General features: G+C 42.3%; 2 protein-coding genes and 1 long non-coding RNA gene across 17 annotated transcripts in view; 2 read left to right on the top strand and 1 right to left on the bottom strand.

Moving 5' to 3' along the window:
- RBM6 (RNA binding motif protein 6) overlaps positions 1-3,204 on the top strand; it is a 110,014-nt gene extending 106,810 nt beyond the window's left edge. For all 14 annotated transcript variants that reach the window (XM_001496699.6, XM_014731670.3, XM_070237558.1 and 11 more), the window contains 2 exons: positions 2,092-2,221; positions 2,962-3,204. In XM_001496699.6, coding sequence (XP_001496749.2) covers positions 2,092-2,221; positions 2,962-3,087 — 256 coding nt within the window. In that variant the 3' untranslated portion in view covers positions 3,088-3,204. The remainder of the gene's footprint in view (positions 1-2,091; positions 2,222-2,961) is intronic.
- A 1,202-nt stretch (positions 3,205-4,406) lies between these two features.
- On the bottom strand, positions 4,407-9,311 carry LOC111768333 (uncharacterized). 2 transcript variants are annotated; one of them, XR_011426888.1, is made up of 4 exons: positions 8,388-9,311; positions 7,626-7,790; positions 6,217-6,435; positions 4,407-4,534 (listed from the first exon to the last, which is right to left on the bottom strand). It is a non-coding gene; the product is annotated as an uncharacterized lncRNA (long non-coding RNA). The 2 variants fall into 2 exon arrangements; XR_002800595.2 differs by lacking the exons at positions 4,407-4,534; positions 6,217-6,435 and having other exon boundaries at positions 7,589-7,790; positions 8,388-8,765.
- The window catches only part of RBM5 (RNA binding motif protein 5), a 24,727-nt gene continuing 12,267 nt past the window's right edge, over positions 8,757-21,216 (top strand). The window contains exons 1-7 of the mRNA XM_005600642.4: positions 8,757-8,945; positions 10,271-10,341; positions 11,961-12,126; positions 13,435-13,590; positions 17,497-17,566; positions 18,053-18,126; positions 20,602-20,685. Coding sequence (XP_005600699.1) covers positions 10,325-10,341; positions 11,961-12,126; positions 13,435-13,590; positions 17,497-17,566; positions 18,053-18,126; positions 20,602-20,685 — 567 coding nt within the window. The 5' untranslated portion in view covers positions 8,757-8,945; positions 10,271-10,324. The remainder of the gene's footprint in view (positions 8,946-10,270; positions 10,342-11,960; positions 12,127-13,434; positions 13,591-17,496; positions 17,567-18,052; positions 18,127-20,601; positions 20,686-21,216) is intronic.

Raw genomic sequence — 21,216 nt, 5'->3', positions numbered from 1 at the left:
AACCCACTGTGTACAGATACTGCACTAAGTGCAAGGAATACTCAGGTGGACAAGACGTATTATCCTTGACTGTCTGAACACAGAATAAGGAAGGCTTAAGTCATGCTGTGTCTCATAGGGTAGACCCAGAAATCTGGTGGAGAAGGGGAGGGCATTTCAACTGGAGGGAACTGCACATACCATGGATGAAAGAGACAGAGGTCATGATGCGTTTGAGTTGTAAGTAGCTCCATGGGGCTGAACACTGGGGATATACGGTTGAGTGACAGAAGATGAGGCTGGCTCAACAGACAGAGACCACTTCATGAAGTTCATACTCCTTGAATTACCATTCTGAGACTTTTTCTTAGGGCAGTGGTAGGTTATGAAATTATTTAAGCAGGGTATTGATCTAGTGAGACTTGAGCAGGTCTTTATGTTGGTAATCGAAAGAACCAGTAGCCAGGGTAGATTATGCCTCTGGGGAATGGAGAGATGATTGATGGAGAAAGCTCCCTGAGGAGGCTAGATGGGGTCTGGGGCTCTGGCAATCCATCTTATTTGCTCATAGCCCGCAATAAGATTATTTTTGAATCATGGCCCAGTAGTCATGTGTGTAAGTACTAAACAAAGAAATCTTCATGAAAAATACTTCTTACTGTGTGTAATAAACTCTGATATTTTTATTTTAGTCTATTCCGTTTGCATTTTTAAGAAGTAGTAAGGTGGGGCTACTTAGTCAATGTAACATCTCATTGGGTCATTCTCTAAAATACACTGGACCTAGGACAAAGGAGAAAGAGTCAGCCAAGAGGAGAAAGAACACCTTAGCCCTGAGTCAGTTGGGCTGGGTGCAGAAAGAGACCCTTTTCTGTTCTTGGCACCCTTCACACCACATTCTACTGGCTCTCTTCCTCTTTAGTCTTCTGTCCTGCTTCTCTTCCTTTTCTGAGTAATTCCAGATATTCCCCAGGACTCTGTACTCAGTGCTCCTTTATTCTTGCTGCTCCACCCTCTTGACCTGGACTGTCTGTGGTACCCAAGGCCTCAGCCACCAACTAACAGGCTAAATCCTATGGCTCCATCCCACGTCAGTTCTGTTTTCTGAGCTCAGAATCACTATTTCCATTTACCTCCTTGGTTGCCCTCTTGGACACCTCTCAGGCTTCCCACACTAAACAATTACTTAATATTATATTTTGCTCTAGTGGAATATTATATTATATTACATTCCTCCCCGCCCCTCCCCTCCCTTCCCTTCTTAAACCTGTTGTATTCCTGTTTCAGAGTAGTAATATCATAGCATCATTGTCTACCTGGTCTGACCCAATCTTCCTCCTTTATCCCCTATATCCGGTCAGTGGCCACATCCCTAATTAAGCCTTGCCCTCCATTCTAGCTTTCCTCCAAACTAGACTCCTTATTCCCAGTCTTTGCTTCTCAGTCTTAAGTCCATTCTCTACCCTACCACCAAAATGACTTTTGTAAACAGAAAGGTGCTCCTAAAACTCGCCTTTTTGTGAACATATACCTTGCTTAGAGGGAGGCCTGGGTCCCAGGGTTTCTTTGCCTGAAGGATGAAGTCAAGAGGCATGATTTAGCATGATGTTTAAGGTTTTTCACAGTCTGGCCCAAGCAGCCTTTTGTCAAGTCTTACCACTCCTCTCCTGGATAAATTGTATTCTTTCACTTCTCCTTGCCTGTGTCTTCCTTTCCTCCCATGCTTTTTCTAGCTCACAAACTCCTCATTTGTCAAGACCGAGTTCAGATGTACCCTCTTGTTGGAATTTCTGTCATTTTCAATAATGCCCCTTCCCTCTGTTTCCATAACAAATATCTACTGTTGCCGCATTTATGACTGAGCTCTTCAATGTGCTGTAAGCATCTATTGACATATTATTCTTCTCATATCCTTCCCCATGAACAAGGTCAGGTCTTGGTCATCTCTGTATCCCCAGGACAAAGCCTGTTGCATAGAGAGCAGGCAATCAGAGATATTTAATATACTTAAGAGGAGGCAAATCTGAATCAACAGGACAGAGGTTCTTGTTAGGCTCACAAACAGGTCATTTTGAAAGTGGTGGTTTCTAAGTGTGTCTGCTTCTTTTGCAGTGATCGTAAACCTGTTGGTAAAGAAGGTATTGACAATAGCAGCAAAGGAGGCTGTGTCCAGCAGGCCACTGGCTGGAGGAAGGGGGCAGGGCTTGGCTATGGCCATCCTGGATTGGCTTCTGCGGAGGAGGTGAAATGGTTTCCATCTTGTTGGGGGTGGCATGAACCTGGAACTTTCTCTCACTCTGTGGCCCAGAGCTGTGTCCTTGCCTTTTAGCTGGGCTTTCCCCACTGCTGGCTAAGGACATGAAAGCTGGGGAGCCCATCAGTCTTGATTACGGGGTTATAGCCAGGCACACTGGGCCCTTTGCAGTTTGGTTGGCGGTGGGAAGAGCAGGGAGAGGTTGGAATGGGGCTAATCTTATTCTTACACGGAGTTAGAGGTGGGACAGTGAGGAAATCAGGCCGTTTAAGACTGAAGAATCACTTGGTGAAAAGAACCAGGGAACCAGTGATAAAAAGGTACAAAAGAATCTCTGAGAGGGATTGTCATCAGAAGTCTTTGATGGCTAAAATGTAAGAAGCATGAAGTCAGTGCTGGTTCCCAAGAAGGGCTTTCCCCCTAATTTTTCAGGAAGAAAAGGGAAAAGAGAGAAAGTGATAAAAGGGAACACTGCCCATTTAATGTTGTCTGGTCCCCCTCTGAAAATGCCAACTATAGGAGATTGGCTTCTCATATTTCTGGTGTTGAATCCTGAAATCATGGCATCACTACTTTCCTTACTCATCTTGGGTGTTTATTAATTAAACATTCTAAAAATTTCTCCTATATCCTGCTCCTTACTGGTCCAGAAATGCTTATGGTCAAAAACCAGCCCTGAGGCTCATTAATTCATAGAGCCCACTTCATTATTTGTTTTTGTTTTGCAGACTGAAGGCCGGATGCGGGGGCCCAGTATGGGGGCTCCAGGAAGAACCAGCAAGAGACAGTCCAACGAGACTTACCGAGATGCTGTGCGAAGAGTCATGTTTGCTCGGTATAAAGAACTTGATTAAAGGATGGAGACAAGTCCCATAGGACAGACCTCCTTATTTTGTTTGTCTGTCTCTCCTTTTGTTTTGTTACTGTTCTTGCTGCTAGAACTTTTTTAAATAAACTTTTTTTCAATGTGATTTTTTTGGTGGTTAATTTTTCACCCATAGATGGGTGGGGGGTGGGGCTGATGGGAGGAAGGGAGAGAGTGCCTTGGTGTGGGCCCATTTGAGGTGGTGCTGAAATGGCAAGGAGTGCTGCAGTGAGCCCTAGAACACTGCCTCTGTCAGTGTGAGTGGACGGGTTGCAATGTCCTTTGAACTCTAGCTTGTATGAATGCTGTCAGATTTTTTAAATTATTTTGCTTTAATTAGTGAAAATAGCATCTCATTACTGTTTGTTTCCATTTCTTCACTAACTGCTGAGGCTGAACGTATTTCCATATGTTTCTTTGCTACACATTAGACCTTCAAAAGTTGTCTTCTGACTTCCCCATTGTTGGGGGTGGCGGGGTGGGGGCAGAGTGTGACAACTCTGAGTACCTGCTGGGTGCTCAATGCTTCACACGTTGTGATCACCACAACAAGTTGGCATAGTAAGAATTACCACTCCTCTCCAGCCACTGCCCCAGCTCTTCTTTCCCTCCATAGGTAAAACTCTCCAAGGAGGTGCTTGCCCTCTTTAAAATCTTTCTTAATTTCCCATAATATCACTCATACCATTTCAGAGGGTTTGCTTCAAAAGTGAGGTGGATTTTTTGGTTTTTTTTAAATTCTTTGCAGTTAAAAGGACAGTATCCTTGGGGCTGGCCCCGTGGCCCAGTGGTTGAGTTCATGCACTCCGCTTTGGCAGCCCAGGGTTTCGCTGGTTCGGATCCTGGGCGCGAACATGGCACCACTCATCAGGCCACACTGGGGCGGCATCCCACATGCCACAACTAGAAGGACCCACAACTAAAAAATATATATATACAGCTATGTACTGGGGGAATTTGGGGAGAAGAAGCAGAAAAAAAGAAGATGGGCAGGAGTTGTTAGCTCAGGTGCCAAAAAAGACAATATCCTATGAACCTATTAAAACTTTAAAAAATAATTCTTCAAGGTAGCACATTACAGTACTAAGAATTGCACTTTTCACATGTCTTGGGAAAGAATATTTCTTAGGAAGAGAACTGCTTGTTTACAAGAGCATCTTGATGGTGTAAGGCAGAAGTTTGTAAGTTTTTCTGTAAAGGACCAGAGTTAATATTTTAGGCTTTACAGGTCAGGTGATCTCTGTTGCAACTACTCAGCCCTGTTGGAGTGAGAAAGCAGCCATGGGCAATACATAAACAAGTGATTGTGACTGTGTTCCAATAAAATTTTATTTACAAAAACAGGTTGCAGGCCAGCATTGGCCCAAGTGTTGTAGTTTGCCAACTCCTGGTCCAAGAGCATAGTCTGGATGCATAAGGCAGGACCAAGGAGGGCTCTGTAAAGAGAAAGGGGGCAAGGATTGGCATTTTGGAGGAGATGCACAGTGAAGGGTGGGAGATATAAGGGGAAGTGCAAGTATACCAAAGAGAAAACATTTCCAGCAACAGGAATGGTAAATGTGAATTTAAATCGTTTGCCATGCTGTGTCCAGATATAATCCCTTTCTTTTAATCTCTACTAAGTCTTTTTACCCCTCCAAAAGGGAAAACAAACAAAATCAGGTGCACATTGGCTTAGGGATCAAGAGCCCCAGGTTCTGGGTCTTGTTACCACTATTGCAGCATTACAGGAGATGGGCCATTTGAATCTTTCAGCCCCAGACAGCTGACTCCAAGAGCCCTTCTGGTCTAACAGATGGTCCACAGGTACATCTGTGATGCGTCTCATTACTTTCTGTCTGACCTTCACTGAGTAGGTCAAAATACTTTTTGGAAGCTGGTCCAAACTCTGTGTCATCCTATTGGGCCTTTAGTGAGCTGTGGAACATATCAAGTGCTTCACTATTGAAGACTCCTGTAGAGGCTACTTAGTTGACCCAGGTTATTGGCAGCCCAGTAGAAGCACCATCAAGTTATTAAGTGGTCATTCTCTGAATGTATTGAGAGCCTACTCTACTTGTTCCTGGGGCTTATAGCAAGACTAGTGTCAGTGTCTGTGCCCAGGGGACTCAGTCCACTGAGGAAGATGGACACTGAGCAATTACTGATGTGATGAGAGCCTCGGGGGAGAAGTACAGCAAGGTATTAGGATGGTATGACATGGCCTTGATTCTCATTGGATAGCACAGAATCTTCCCTGAAGGAAGTGTTTAAGCTCAGACCTCAGAGACTAGTTTGGGCCATTGCCTAATTTTGTTTTGTTTTCTTGTTTTATTTTTGCCACTTTAATGGAAATTTTTCTGTAATACATTTAAAAGCAGTACTTTGGGTATTGATGAAAGTAGGAATGGGTGTGAAAAGTGTCTCACCCTGTGATGTCCCTGAGAAGTTCCCTGAGGCATTTGATCAGAATGCCAGCTGCATAAGGGCAGGGATCTTGGGTAATTTTATGCACTATGTCCCTAGGTCCTGGCACAGGGCCCAACACAGTAGGCACTCAATAAGTGAGTGAATAATCCTGAGCTCATAGGTCTATGGAAAATACTTGTTGAATTAAATTTTGATTGCATCTCTCTCCTTCATTTCATCAAAGCCCATCTCTAGGGGCCGGCTCGGTGGTACACTGGTTAAGTGCGCACACTCTACTTCGGCGGCCTGGGGTTCGCCGGTTCAGATCCCTAGTGCGGACGTGGCACCACTTGGCAAGCATGCTGTGGTAGGCATCCCACATATAAAGTAGAGGAAGATGGGCACGGATTTTAGCTCAGGGCCAGTCTTCCTCAGCAAAAATAGGATTAGCAGCAGTTAGCTCAGGGACAATCTTCTTCTTCAAAAAAAGCCCATCTCTGACAAAAGAAATTATTTTAGTTTCTTGGTATAGGCAGGCGTTTTCACATAGATCTTTTTTACTTTATATTCTAGAGCAGTAGTTCCCAGCCTAGGACAAAACATGTTAACTAGTTTTTTCTTTTGCCAAGTCATGGAAGATTAAGAAAAAAAAAAAAAGACCTATGATCTTCATTTCATTAAGAGGAGAACTTTTTTTGTTACATCAAAAAAGTAAGAAAGGGAGACCAACCTGGTGGCATAGCAGTTAAGTTTGCATGCTCTGCTTCAGCAGCTGGGGTTCGCTGGTTCGGATCCTGGGCGTGGACCTACACACCGCTTATGAAACCATGCTGTGGCAGCATCCCACATATAAAATGGAGGAAGATGGGCACAGGTGTTAGCTCAGGGCCAATTTTCCTCAGCCAAAAGGGAAGGATTGCTGGTGGATGTTAGCTCAGGGCTAATCTTCCTAAAAAAAAAAGTAGGAAAGGCAATCGTAAGGAGTATCCTTTAGACTATATTGAACACTTGTGGTTTTATTTAAAACAAAAAAAAAAAACACAACTAACTCTCTTGTCTTTGTTTTTTTTTACTTAGCTGGGGACTTGTTAAACTTTTCCAAACCCATATCAACTGCCCGACAGGCCTTTGAGGGCACAGCTCTGGAGCTCAACAGGGCAATGTCCACAAAGGTCAGCTATCAGAATTTAGAGGATAGAACTTCCCACTGAATGGAGTTCACTTTTTTCTCTTGGCCCCTCCTTCAAGTTTAAGAGTGATTTTGTACCGTTTATGGACAGTCATATAGCTTTTATGGCTGGTGAGGAGCCCAGCCTAGCAAGCACCTCAGGGAACCTCAGAAGTGCTTGTTGAACTACTTTGGGAATGAGGCAGTTGACTGCTAGTGGCCATAAAGTCTAGCAGGTTCTGGATTCTTGGCGTCTGCATCATCCACTGCAGGATTGCAATGACCTCATCTATGTTTAACTTTTGAATTTAATTAGACAAATATTCAATTGCCTTCTGTGGATCACATACATTTGCTTTTTTCTGATGATAGAAGTTTTACATATATATATTCCCCCAATAAGTTGGAGATATATATATATATATATATATATATATGAAAAGGTAAAACTATGTGTGTGTGTGTGTGTGTTTTATAGATAGTGCTATGGACTGAATGTTTGTGCCTCCTGCCCCAAATTCATACGTCGAAACCTAACCTCCAAAGGTAATAGTATTAGTAGGTGAGGCCTTTGGGAAGTGATCAGGTCATGAGGATGGAGCTGTCACAAATAGGATTAGTGCTCCTATAAAAGAGATCCTACAGAGCTCCCTAGACCCTTCCACCGTCTGAGGATAAAACAGAGAAGTCTGCAACCAAGAAGACAGCCCTCATGCAACCATGTTGGCACCTGATCTTGGACTTCCCAGTCCCCATAATTGTACAAAATAAATTTCTGTTTATAAGGTACTCAGTCTGCGGTATTTTGTTAATAACAGCCCAAACGGACATAGACAGGTAGATAGATAGACACACAGACAGATCTAGAGGTGGAAAAAAGAGAGAGGGAAAGGGAGTGAGGAAGAAAGTTACCCATTATTCCAAAATACAGAGATTTGTACCGTTCCATCTATTGTCATGTTTTTAATTACCAGAGTTTCCAGTGTCAGTCACTTAATGCCCTTGATGTAATAAGCCATAGTTAGAACATGTTTAAAGATGCTTTTCCAGGAAAAATATTTTCCAGTATATTTGAAGCTTCTGGTTTGGAATCTCCTCATTGACATCCTTCCACTTATTCTTGAAAGAATTCTTATCTAGAAAGAGAAGTGAGTAGTATAGGTGCGTTTTTCTATAACTGATATCTTTCTTTGCCTTGTCATGGTCTAATTTTTCAATCTGTATATGTGACCTGAATAATCAGTTCCACTAAAAATATCTAGAAGGCCAGAAGGCAAGTTATGCTAACTGGATGCATAGGAACACCACCATCTCACTGACAGTCAGGGTCTAAAATATCTCTTTGAATTGCTCAAGGAGCCCTGCTTCTTTCTGCCACAAACGTTACAGTTTTAGCTTTGGCAGTGTATTCATTTGTTCATTCAACAAATATTTATTGAGTGCATACTATGTTGCAAACACCAGTAGAGGCTCTGGGGATATAGTAGTGAACTAAACAAACAAAAGTTCCTGCCCTTCTAGAGTTTATGTTCTAGTGGTTCATGGACTCTGAAATCCAGCTTATTAGTTGATAGCTCCATTCCACCACTATTCCCTCTGCTACTGTCTGCAAAACAAGAATAGCGATGACGGCTTTGACCAGGTGGACAAAAGTTGAGGCTGCTAGAAGTGGTCAGATCCTAGATGTATTTTGAAGGTAGAGTCATAATTTCCATAAACCTCAGTTTCCTCACCTTAAAAGTGGTCTTAAATAACATCTCATAGGTTATGAAGATGGAAATAGATATTTGTGAAGCATCTAGTCCTGTAATCTAATTTAGCGTCCAATAATACAATAGACGATCAACTAACGTTCCTTCTCTTAAAGCCGGATTGAACGTGAAGTTTTACGTCGTGCCAGTGAAAGCAATCTGTACTCTCTAAAGCCCCCGTAGCTACCGCAAAAGAATTACTACGCCTCATTAAGGTAAGAGTTCTAATCCGGGTCTGCAAAAGGCAGACTGGCGACTCCGCCGTGGTGTTGGAAGAGAAATACGCAGGAAATTAACACAGGGAGTAATAAGTGACAGGCAGCTCTAGCGACCACACTTCCCAGCAGCCCTCGCGCAGCCAGGAACCTTCGCGGATTGGACGCCTCCTCCGGAGCGGCCGGCGGGGGGAGGGCACAGGCGCGAGGTACAGTGGGTAGGAGACGGTCGTCGACGGAGGCGCCATTTTGTGAAGCGGCCGTAGTCTTTTGGAGATTCTGGGGTACGATACCGCTGCTTCTGCTACTTCGGTCCCTCCTGGGGGTAAGTACGACAGCCGTCCGTAATGACCGGCGGTTCTTGCTGTTGGGACAGGCCCTGTGGAGCTTCCCTGTCAGCCGCGGGAGGCGGCCGACAGCCCCAGCCGGGTCTCGAGAGGCTAAGCTACCGGAGGCGTTGAAGGGCCGCGCCCCTCCTAGCCACCGGCGCTGTCAGCGTTCAGAGGGCGTTTTCCCGCCCAGCCCCGGGCCCGCTTCTTTCGGGCTCTCAGTGTGCCCCTGCCGGGACGTGTTTCCGATTTCCCAGCCCAACTGAGCGCGGAGCCGTTGCCTGTCTCTCGGTTACTCCTTGGGGGCACCCCAGCGGTCTAGTCGCCATCGCCCCGCAGCTGCACCTGAATCCGCCCTCTCCGGAAGGCTGTTGGGTGAAGGCGGATCTGCGGGCTGGGAAGCTCTTGGGGGGCGGGAGGGCGTGTGCAGGGAGGAGGGGGAAGCGGGACGCCCGAGTCTGTCGCGCAGGCCGTGGCGCCGCCATCTCGGCCGCGACACCCCACGGAGGTGGGTCCAGGCTCTGCCCACGAGACGAGGGGCCGCATTTTCGATCTCCCCAGGGCCTTGTTTCTCTCAGATGGTTCTCTTCTGTTTATTAGTTCAGCAAATGTTCGTTGAGCTCCTGCTCCAGAACTAGTTTCTCGGACCTCGCACGCATCTAACGCTTTCTAGCTGTGTGATGTTTTATCACCTCCAGGGCGCTGCGGGTCCAGGCTGGGCGCCTCAAGGGCCTGTGGTGGTCAGGACTGGCCCAAGACGTGGTGAGGGTTGTTACCGAGGAATTAAGTCGTGTTGAGGTTTGCTCTTGTCTGATGGAAAAGCTTTGGATCAGCCGTTGCGTTACAAATGGAGTAGATTTCAATCAGCTCAGCATCCCGGCTTCTGAAAGGTTTTAAATTTTTCATCAGATATTTTTGAATTTCATATTGCTCCTTGTGTTAATAAGGACACTGATTAATGTTGTGATGGTCACCTACCCCGTTGGAGTTGCTTTGCTTTAGAACACAGGGAGCTGATTGCAGTTCTCTCCTTTTTGCTTTGTAATTCTAAAGTAGGAGCAGGGAAGGAGTCTTTTGCTTGCATCCTTTTATGGGTTTGTTACTGAATATGGAATCTAATATTTTAAAGTATGCTTCCTCTTTCTGCTATGCTCATTGTTAACAAACGTTAGCATGATTTTAATGTTGACTGTTGGTCCCCACCTTAGATAATCACTATTAACAGTTTGGTGAAATTCCAGCCTCAGTAGTCCCAGTTTACAGAACAATTGAATTAAGTGATCTCTCAGATTTGCAGCAACCAATCTCTCTTGTCTCCTAGGAAAACACAAAATTTGAACCTTTGGGAGCAGTGTGTTAGATCTTCAGTAGGACAATGGGTTCAGACAAACGGTAAGTTCCTGCTGTACACACCTTTGATCTCAGCATTTCATTAGGAACTGAACAATTTGTTAAAAATTGTTCATCAGACAAATATTTGAGTGTCTTTTTGTGCCAGCCATTACTATGAGTACCATGATCATCCTTGTTCTCAGAAGCATGTAGTTTAGAGAGAGAATTAAAGTACTGTGTGAACTGTGCTGTGATAAAGGAAGTTGAGGGTGCTGTTAGAACACATAGAAAGCATATGTTTCCCTGAAAACAGCCAGGAAAGCTTCCTGGAGAAAGCATTCTCTAAGGTGAAGCCTGAAGGGTAAGTAAGAACTCGACAAAGGAGGGCAGGGTGGAGTGGGTCACTGAGGGTTCCTCGTGTGGATAATAGCCTCTGCAGAAGCCAGGAGATCATGAAGTCTGGCACTTTGCACAGTACCTGGCTGTAGTAAGTAATCAGTGAATACCAGTTCTTGTTATTGTCCCCTACATAGCAAGATGATCCAGATTTATAAAGCTGAAAAGGTTTGGATCATGAGTTACATGGGAAAAAAAGAAAAATTGCTGAAGAATTAGTGGAGAATTAGGATTAGAGTGTCTGGCTGCTGTGTCATCTGTGGATTCTCCCACTCAAACCATTTGATTTAAATATGTAACCTTTACTTATTTAGCCACCTACCTCCTTGGTATTGAGGTCAGTCGCAGTGATAGATTGAATTGGTGGTCCAGAGGGACTCAGGAAATGGTTCGTGTCATGTGTCGTCGTTTTAATGCTGTCAGCAGTCTGTGATTCCAAATAACTTATTAAATTAACATTTAGCCTTTTAGATCTCTCATCCCCATAGTTCACATCATGAAATAGTCCTAGACTACTTGTTTCATTGGTTTCTTTTTACTAAACTTGTATACTCTAAATGAGGCCCTTATAAACCTTTCCTTTGTCTTGTCCTTACACGATAGTTTTGTAAATCTGGTAAACAGTTTATGAAAGAACAGTATCTGTGGTCAAACGACTTTAAGCCTCTTGTTTAGATTTTCCTGTGAAGCCCAGTGCTGCCCAGTAACCAAAAATAAACCAAATGTTATAGGAAATAGTGTTCTCTGATGGTGCTAGGTGGTTAACTAATTGGTTAACTGCCTGATGTAAAAAAGACTAATTTAACTCATCTAGGTTATTGGTCCATTTCCCAAGTAGTGTGATACCCTTGAGGAGTGAATGAGTAAGGAACCGCTTTCCTTTGAAATTGGGTGGAATGCTAATAATTACTTTCTTCCTATCTTTGATCACTAGATACCAATCAAGGATGAAAGGGGTGATGTGTAGACCACAGGCTTGGGAAAACACACGATAAACTTGGACAACCTGACCCTTTTTCAAAAATATTAAACCCAAACATTTGATAGCTTTATTTTCAGATTTAACATCAATTCTTGAAAGTTATCTTTGCATTTAGGGATGTAGATGTCTTCCCAGTGGTTGTCTTTGTGAACTGGAATTTGGTGATAAGTATTAGGGGGTACATTAAGCTATTTGGATGTCTTATAAACTGAGCTGTGGGTGTGTGTGTTGCCAACCTTGTTTTCTAAAGGTACAAAATGTGATTTATTTGAGAGTAAATGAAAATTATTTTCCCTGGCAGAGTGAGTAGAACAGAACGTAGTGGAAGGTATGGTTCCATCATAGACAGGGATGACCGTGATGAGCGTGAATCCAGAAGCAGGCGGAGGGACTCAGATTACAAAAGATCTAGTGATGATCGGAGAGGTGATAGATACGACGACTACCGAGACTATGATAGTCCAGAGGTGAGTAACCAGCAACTGTATGGAGTTGTTAGAATTGTGAACTGTATGCACAAGACCTCCGAGATTCTTGAAATAAATATACCAACTGTGGAAATCTCTCCTCTTATTATATGTAAATTCTCTATTCTAAAATCTGTTAGATTGACTATAATCCTCAAAGACAAACTGAGCCTTATAGTAATAGAAATATTGGCCAAGGTTTACATAGGGCTCACCATGCACCAGGCAGTCTTTTGAGCACTTGACTTACGTGAACTCAATTAGGTGCCTCTATAACCCTATAAGGTAGGTGTTATTCCTAATTTAAAGATGAAGCGGGGCCGGCCGCATTGCCCAGGGGTTAGGTTCGCATGCTCTACTTCAGCAGCCCAGGATTTCACAGGTTCAGATCCTGAGCACGGACCTAGCACTGCTCATCAAGCCATGCTGAGGTGGCATCCCACAGGCCAGAACTAGAAGGACCTACAACTAAAAATACACAACTATGTACTGGGGGGCTTTAGGGAGAAAAAGGAAAAATAAAATCTTTAAAAATATATACAACTATGTACCAGGGGGCTTTGGGGAAAAGAAATAAAAATAAAAATCTTCGGGGGAAAAAAGATGAAGCAGTCGGGGTATAATACAGTCATATTATTAGTCATATTAGTGCCACATAACATTTCAGTCAATGACAGACTGCATATACAATAGTGGTCCCATGGGATAAGTGCCATATAGCTTAGTTGTGTAGTAGGCTATACCATCTAGGTTTGTGTAAATACATGCTAAGATGTTTGCACAGTGATGAAATCGCCTAATAACACATTTCTGAGAACATATGCTCGTTGTGAAGCGATGCACGACTGTAATATACTAGCCCTATGCCTCAGATGGTGTTTCTAAAAGTTGTAGTTCTAGTCATCTTAGCATAACTTTTTTCACTTTCTTATTTATATGCTTACATAGCTTTGTTTAGAAGTAATTGTGCTGCCCATATAATTTTGCAGTTTTCCACTTTTTCCATGCAATAATATTCATATTGTAACAGGTAATAGTTGTCATTGAATTCATATTGTAACAGGTAATGGTATTTCATATTGTGTGTTGGTGCACTACACATTGTTAAACCATTCTTTCTGAACTAAATGATCATTGCCAGGTTTTTTGTTTGTTTGTTTTTTGCTGTTTTAGAAAACATTTCAGTGACCATCATCATGGAGTTCACCTGTGTCATCTCTGTTGTCCCTAAAGTTAAATTCCTAGGCCTGGATCAAAGGGTATAAATCCAGTGTGATTTTAATTGTAATTTTGTTTATTGTGAATCAGAGAGAACGTGAAAGAAGGAACAGTGATCGATCTGAAGATGGCTACCACTCAGATGGTGATTATGGCGAGCATGACTATAGGCATGACATCAGTGATGAGAGGGAAAGCAAGACCATCATGCTGCGCGGCCTTCCTATCACCATCACGGAGAGCGATGTAAGGGGAAACAATAGTTCTAAGAAGCAGTCCAGTGGGCACAACAAACTTTGAACTTCTCCCATTATTTCTCATGTCATTGTTTTATCTCAAGCTGATATCTTAGCTAGTGAAATATATTTCTGTCTTTAGGCTGGAGTTCTCTCAACTCAGTTCAGAGGTAAAGTACCATTTATATTTAGGCTTTGAAGCTCAATGTAGAGTTTTCAGAAGTTCCTTAACTGCAGGGAGCAGGTCTTGTTCCTGCAATAGCCTTTAGAAGGTAGTCAGTACATTTTTATTGAATTGGTTACTTATTTCGTGAGCGTGTATCAGTAAAAGCACTTTCTTCATCATCTTGCCACCGTTTGATTTGATGAAAATTATACTCTCCATCTCAGGGAAGCCTCTTGAAAAGGAAGGCCATTTCCTGGCTCCCAACTCTTCAGACTGGCCAACTAGGGCCTTGGTGTATGGTGCACTCCCTGATTTCCAGTGACTTCTCTGGCCCACACCCATTCCTTCCAGCCATATCTACTCCCTGCTTCCCCTGCAGGCCACTGTGGACATGTCCATTGTTCTACCAGTGTGCCTTTTTCTGCTTGAAGTTTCCTTTATGTGAAGCCTTTCCTGATCTACCAGGCAGAATTTCTTCTTCCTTATTCTCTTCCCAAAGCACTGTATTCAGGTATTCATGTAGCGCCTGTACTGTGGCTGTCAACATGCGTATCTCATCTCCCCCATAAGATCATAGATCTCTGAAAATAGGCTACTGTGTGAACTGATTGTCTCTGTGTCCCCAACCCTTGAATGCAGGAGGCTGCTCAGCCACTATTTTGGTGAAATGAATGTGAGATTTTGAAATATGTTATTAAAAGATGTAAATACACAGCATTGTGCCAGTATCTATTGTCCTGGAGTATTCAGAAACATATTCTGACTTATGTTTAGTGAATTTTAGACAAAGCTGAAGATAAGTATTGGGTTTACACAGCTTTGCCCTTCTAAACCCTGGAAGTGACAAATGTGAGATGGAATGTTAGAGTTAATAGTGGGTGATCATTCCATTATTTGTGATCCACTGCACACCTGTTACACTATGTACTATGTTAGTTGCAACAGTGATGCAGAGCCATGGATCCTGCCTTGAAAATACTTATGGATGAATTGCTAAGATCAGCAGATGATGAAGACAATGTAGAGTATAAGGGATTGGTGTTAGAAGAGGTCCTTTGAAAGAGGTCCTGTGGAATGGCTCTGGAAACTTCTTCAAGGGAGGTTGTTACTAGTGGAGGGTAGGGAAGGGCTCCAGGGAGATATTAGTTGCGCTGATTCTTGAGGAGTAGAAATGTTTTGGTCTGGTGGAGAACTGGGGGAAACGTATGGTAGACTGGCCCTCCGGGCAGGGGGATCACATGAGCAGACCTGGGAATAGAAAGATAATGAATGAATCTAGATAAGACCTTGCAGCCAGCTTGATTTAACTGAAATCAAAGGCTTTTAGCAGGAGAGAGGCAGATAGAAAGGTGCTGTTGGGGCCAGGTGCTGGAGTCTTTGAAAGCCCAGCTAAGTATAAAAGAAAGTTTACTGGGGGTTTTGCTGGTAGCAAAAGCTGTGCAGGTTAGAATGATGGAGGGAAAGAATGGTAGTGGGTAGACAGAGAAGGCAGAGTTGAGCTCAGGTAATGGCAGCAGTGGGCATGTGGAGTAGGGGTTGCAAGAGATGTTGCAGGAGTCAATTTAGGAAAGTTTGCTTGTTGATCAGATTGCCCCCTTGAGGAGTCTGTTAGGCCTGTGGCCCTGGGAGCCCGCAGAGGAAGTGGGTGGCATGGGGAGAATAGTGCCCTAGCTGACTTTTGGGGGCCTCCCTGCTGGTAATGAAACAAGATTGTAATGTTTCTGTGTTTCAGGCTTCTTCAGGGACAGCCGTGCCTACCATAAAAAAGCTGGTTTTCTAAGTAGAGTATCTGAGTTTCCCAAATATTGTGTGATATCCTTAGAAAACGTAGTTATTGGGGGGCCGGCCCCCTGGCCTAGTGGTTAAGTTCGCATGCTCCGCTTCTGCGGCCCAGGGTTTCACCAGTTCGAAGCCTGGACACGGACATGGCACCACTCGTCAAACTATGCTGAGGCGGCATCCCATATGCCACTAGAAGGACCCACAACTAAAAATACACAACTATGTACCGGGGGGCTTTGGGAGAAAAAAGAAAAATTTAAAAAATCTTTAAAAAAATAAAAAGAAAATGTAGTTATTGGGATCTTTAAAACATTTTAAAATTATAGTATTTAATTTTCTCCTGAACTTTAGTTTATAACTTTCATTATTATTTACTTTTTCAGTTTAGTCTCCCCACTGATGTGAATTTCTTGGAGTAACTATCTTTAGTTAACTATGTTACTATGTATGTTACTGTATCACTGCTTTTATAGTTACTGTCTTTAGTTACTCTGGAGACTAATTTTTTAGTTACTATCTTACTAAGCATGAACCTGAGCCACATGGTCAGGTCTGGCTCAGTGTAGCCTTCTCAAACTCTTTGAAAAAATAGATACAGTCGATTCTCCTTATTGCACTGCAAAGTCGCTGCAAGTAGTGAACCGTCTCTCCTAGGGAAAATACAAAGCTAGGTTCCTGTGAGCCTCTGGTCACAACATTTTCATCAACAGATCAATACATAACCTCGTTTATTTGTACTACGTTTAAAGATATCTTATTTAATATATATTGTTGATTCATTAGCATTGAACTCAAAGTCAGCAGCAGTGTAACTCATGCCTGAATGAAGCTTATTTAACACATGTATTTTCTCTGTAAGGGACATCACATCCTTCTTGTGCTTAGGAATACTAGACAGCCCTTCAGCACTACCCTTGGAGAGCCGTTTTAAACAGTGAAATCAAGAAAAAGGACAAAATTGCGGAAAATGTGGCACTAAATAGACTGTAAAAAGGACACTTGTATACAGCGTGAAAGCTGAAACAAGGCAAAGCGTCACCTCAGCCAGGAACATGTGTATCACGCAACTCAAATCTTTCACTACTCTGCACATGTTCCCAAATAACCATAAAACTGCTTCAGGTTTTTATTTGGAGTTACAAATTTTAGTGAGTAGGCAATTTTGCAAATAACAGAATCTATAGATAATAAGGATCGACAGTATGTAATCCTGCAGCCTTTGCACATAATTATTGAAAGTTAGGGCCACTAAGAATTTCTGTTTCACAAATTTGGCCCTTTTTTTTTCCCTGGGAGTATTGCTTCCTGGTATGATTGATAAAGAGACTAATATATTTATTTTTATCATGACTTTTTGCAGTAAGTGTTTGGTCTGACATCAGTAACAAACGTTCAGCCAGAATTCTTTCTTCTAGGCCCAATTAATGTTTATTTTGATTTGTTAGGAACCCAAGAATGTTATGAGCTTTGTTAATTTTCACCGTTAATATAAATATAAGAAAATTCTTTCTTAAGATGTGCAGAAAATGATTCTTATGAGGGAATTCTTCGTTTTTTGGCTGTTGATTCTTGATCGTGTATTTCAGAGGACGGTGACACACCCTCTGCCTCTTAAATCTCATTTTCTCTCTGGTCCTTTAGAACAAATGACAGCGAGATTAGCCTAAAGGAAGGAGGCTTGAGGAACAGCATGCCATGAGCAAGACTGTATATCATAACATAAATAGTTGTACCTGAGGGAAATTCTCAGGCAGCATATAAAGAGTGCCTTCAAGGCTGTTATAATACATTAATTTCCATGAGAAGTGTTCCTTCTTTTATTCCATTTTTAGAATAATTGCATTTTGAAGTTAGAAGTTAAAAACTTTGCTAATTAAGCAGTTGATGTAATCCCCAGTCCTTGAACTTTCTTTGGTATGGAGTAGTTTGTGGCTGAAGCTTTAACTAAATGTGTGATACCCTATGCAGATTCGAGAAATGATGGAATCCTTTGAAGGCCCTCAGCCTGCGGATGTGAGGCTGATGAAGAGGAAAACAGGTGAGAGCTTACTTAGTTCCTGCTGTTCTGGTTCTCTTCCCCATTCCCACCTCAGTCCCTAAAGAACATCCTGATACCCCCAGTCTTCAAGCACATGAATTCAGAATGAAAGGTTTGCCATGGCTAAGGAATGTGACTCTTTGAAAACGATGTTAGAGAGCATCTGAGGACCTTTTTAAAAACTTTGTTTTTAGGGGCTTTTTTTCCTTCGGTAAGTAGTGATTATAAACTCCTTGTTTGACTGTTTGTAGTCGGTTGCATGGTTACTTTTTAAGCGTGGAATCAAATCGAGTGGCGTTTAGTTCAGGCGGCTTGGTTCCTTGCCATGGCAAAGTATCAAGAAGATCCCCAAGTCAAGTCACATTTGTAAAGCTGCTTCCCAATTGGCTTTGTCACGCAGTGTTGAAGCAGTGGGAGAGAGATTCACCTGTTATAAAGGAACTGACTAACACAAGTATCCCGTCTATATCTGAATGCTGTCTCTAGGTGTAAGCCGTGGTTTCGCCTTCGTGGAGTTTTATCACTTGCAAGATGCTACCAGCTGGATGGAAGCCAATCAGGTTGCTTCACTCACCAAGTCTAGATATTCATGAAAATGGAACAAGTCTGTACAATTAAAAAAATAAAAAAGGTTGAAGGAGTGGTTTGTTCCAAAGGAGTGACTTTAAAAAAAGAAAAGCTTTGTATATATTAAAATTGATATTGCTAGAATAAATATAGTACCAAGGACTGCATTACAGAATTTGCTCTGCCTTTAAACATGGCTACATGGCAGGGCTTTGTTAACCACAGAATACCTGCCTGGTAATTACCAAAACATCTTGAATACTCCCTTTTTCCCTACCTGATGATATTCCTATTCATTCTGTCCATTGAGAGTAATCTTAGAATATCCAACTCTCGATTTGACGGTGAAAAGAATATAATAGAAGTCTGCTACAGGCATTATATGAGTAATTTCTTATTTCTGCTTGGAGACCACAAGCCTGGAGGCGTAACTGCTCATTGGGTCTTCAAGGACTATTTAAGGACCTCGTGGAATTTATGAACAAGAAGTCTGATGAGATTAGCCTGGGAGCTGGTGTCCTGCTGCTGTCTAATCTAATTAGAGTGGCATTAACATTCTAATCTCCCTGAGAATGCCTTTTATAGTCTGTTCAAAGCAAATCATTGATGGTTCTTTGATGTGGCATTGACTGAAGTGTTCTACAGTTTGTCAAGATAATGTTCAGTGCTTGACACTTAAATAACATTTTTTGCCAGAACTCCAAAGCACAGTATCAAATGCCTTAATTAAGTGCATTCTGGGAAATTTGCTTAACTCATTATGTTGCTTTTCAACAGTATTTTATGATTTGTCACCCATAAATAAGAGTTATACTCTGATTGATAATATATGGCCATTTGTAACAAGTCTCACTAATGAGGGTGTCATTTTGATTGAATGATTTGTTAGATTTTTAAGCCTCTCTTTTTCTTAACCCAGAGGTGGCAGCCTAATCTTATAAAAGTAGATCTTCATTCATTTCATACCATGGACACCATCCTAGTAAATTCAGAACATAAACTTCATGTGAATCCACTTTCTTGATGTGACAGCATCTTTTGATGCAGTGGATGTATCAGAATGACTTGCCTGGGAGTTTAAAACTCCTAAGAAATTAAAACCTGTAAGACATTTAAAAAAATCTCCACAATTTTAATGTATACAAAGCTATGTTAATGTGTAATACTTCATTACAGTTCAAATTCACTCCAGAAATAAAAGGCCAATAGGATTAGGGACTTAGTGGTAGTTTGGAGTCTCCCCCAGCGCACATCCCTCTGAGTGGGATGATCTGTTGACATATATCCCAACTTATTTATTTTTACTTCTGTACAACACAGTGAGTGGATGGCCCTTCAGCACTTTCCCTCCTGGCCAGACATGCAGTCTTGCTTTTAGATATTGCAGAAACAACATTCACAGCATGTCTTAACTCTTACAAGATTCGCAAGAACCAAATTGCTCAACAGTATGTATGGTTAGAGGGGTTAGACTCCTTTAAAAAATCTGGATGTCTAACCTCCTACTTAAATCTGTTGTGATAGTGTCAGAACACCCCACTCCCTTTCCCTTCCTCCCAAATAAAAAGAAAAAGAGAAGGTGCTCTTGTTAAATGAAGGCTCTTTAGGGGTAATTGCTGGGTATACTTTTGGCTAGACTGACTGAGCTCAGAGTTTTGACCTTTTAAAGTTAAGTTCCTTTTAGTCACATGGTTGACTTAAAGGATGAAGTGGTGTGAGAACATTTACGAACTTTTCCTGCCCCCCTGAAGAAACTTCATTGGCCTCCTGGTTACTCATCTTGAAGAGAGTACCATGTATTTCAGTGAAAAACACATCTGTCACCTAGGACATTACATGGTTGCAGTTGACAGGAAGAAATCTCATTTAGCTGTTTTAGAGTTGATGGCATTCAGAATAGTCCCTCCTGAGAAAGAGTTGTAACCAGATTCCCTTTAAAAATCGGTTCCCCTCCCCTTGTCCCCCAAAGGACACATCCTGAAGCAAGAGTTTGGGAGAAGGGGCAATATAAAGGCTTTTACTTTGCGTAAGGATGGGGGACTGGGGGAAAAGTGAAGCGAAGCCCAAGGACACCATGCTAAGGGCTAAAGCAGGAGACAACCTCAGAACTGGGAGAGTTGTGTCTTCTGCTTTTTGAAATAGACTGTCACTCTCAGGCAGCCTATCAATGCTGAATGTTAGGACTTCTGTCTCTGCTGGAGACACGGCCTGGCCTGGTGCATGTCAGCGTTTAGTGTTTGGCAGCTTTCTCAGCACTCCCTGACTCCGTTTACCTTTACTCCGCATCCCATTCTCTTACTGCCTATCTGAAGGATTGGATGGGCAGAGTATAGGTGGCGGTGGTTGGTCCTCCCCGTATGTTGTCCATTTAATTCCAGAGCACTGATTTTTCCGAAGTGTGCTCTGCCCTGGGAAAATGGACACATGTTCCTCACAATGGGAATAACTAATTACTTCTTTTTTTACAGAAAAAGTTGGTGATTCAAGGAAAGCACATTGCAATGCATTATAGCAACCCCAGACCTAAGTTTGAAGATTGGCTTTGTAACAAGGTAAGCATGTGTTCTTTTCAAATATATAAAACTCCTTCAAGGTTTTGTTGTTTTCTATTTGTTTATTTCATCTTCCACACAAGGAAACTAGTAAGTACACAATCACCAGCTTTTATCATAAGGTGATTTTCATGCTTTGTGACTTTCTTTGGGTCCTCCTGTATAGGTATTAGAGAACAGAATCCCTAGAACATTAGAGATTTTATTTAAGATCCAGGTTCTAAACCCAGTGTTTCAATTAAGATAATAAGTTTGTTTCACTTTACTGTTTCTTGAATTCTAGAGCTCTCATCTTTTCACAGTCTCTTAATTACATTAACAAATATCTTTGTGACCCTGCTCAAGTTATATGGTGTCTTTTATGGTCCTGTCAGCGATGCAGCATTTTGAACTTGGGTGTTGCCATTGACATTTTGGGAGTACTCAAAATCTTTCTTCTTCATGTGTCCCATGTCCAGTAGGGGACTGGGCAGTATTCCATTTACTTTGTGTTTGTATGGAGTGGTCCATATAGTGCTCTTCTGACATAAG

This window comes from Equus caballus, chromosome 16 (assembly GCF_041296265.1).
Source record: "Equus caballus isolate H_3958 breed thoroughbred chromosome 16, TB-T2T, whole genome shotgun sequence".
Taxonomy (NCBI): Eukaryota; Metazoa; Chordata; class Mammalia; order Perissodactyla; family Equidae; genus Equus; species Equus caballus.
The sequence above is the reverse complement of the archived record's forward strand: the minus strand, read 5'-3'. Positions and strand labels throughout refer to the sequence as shown.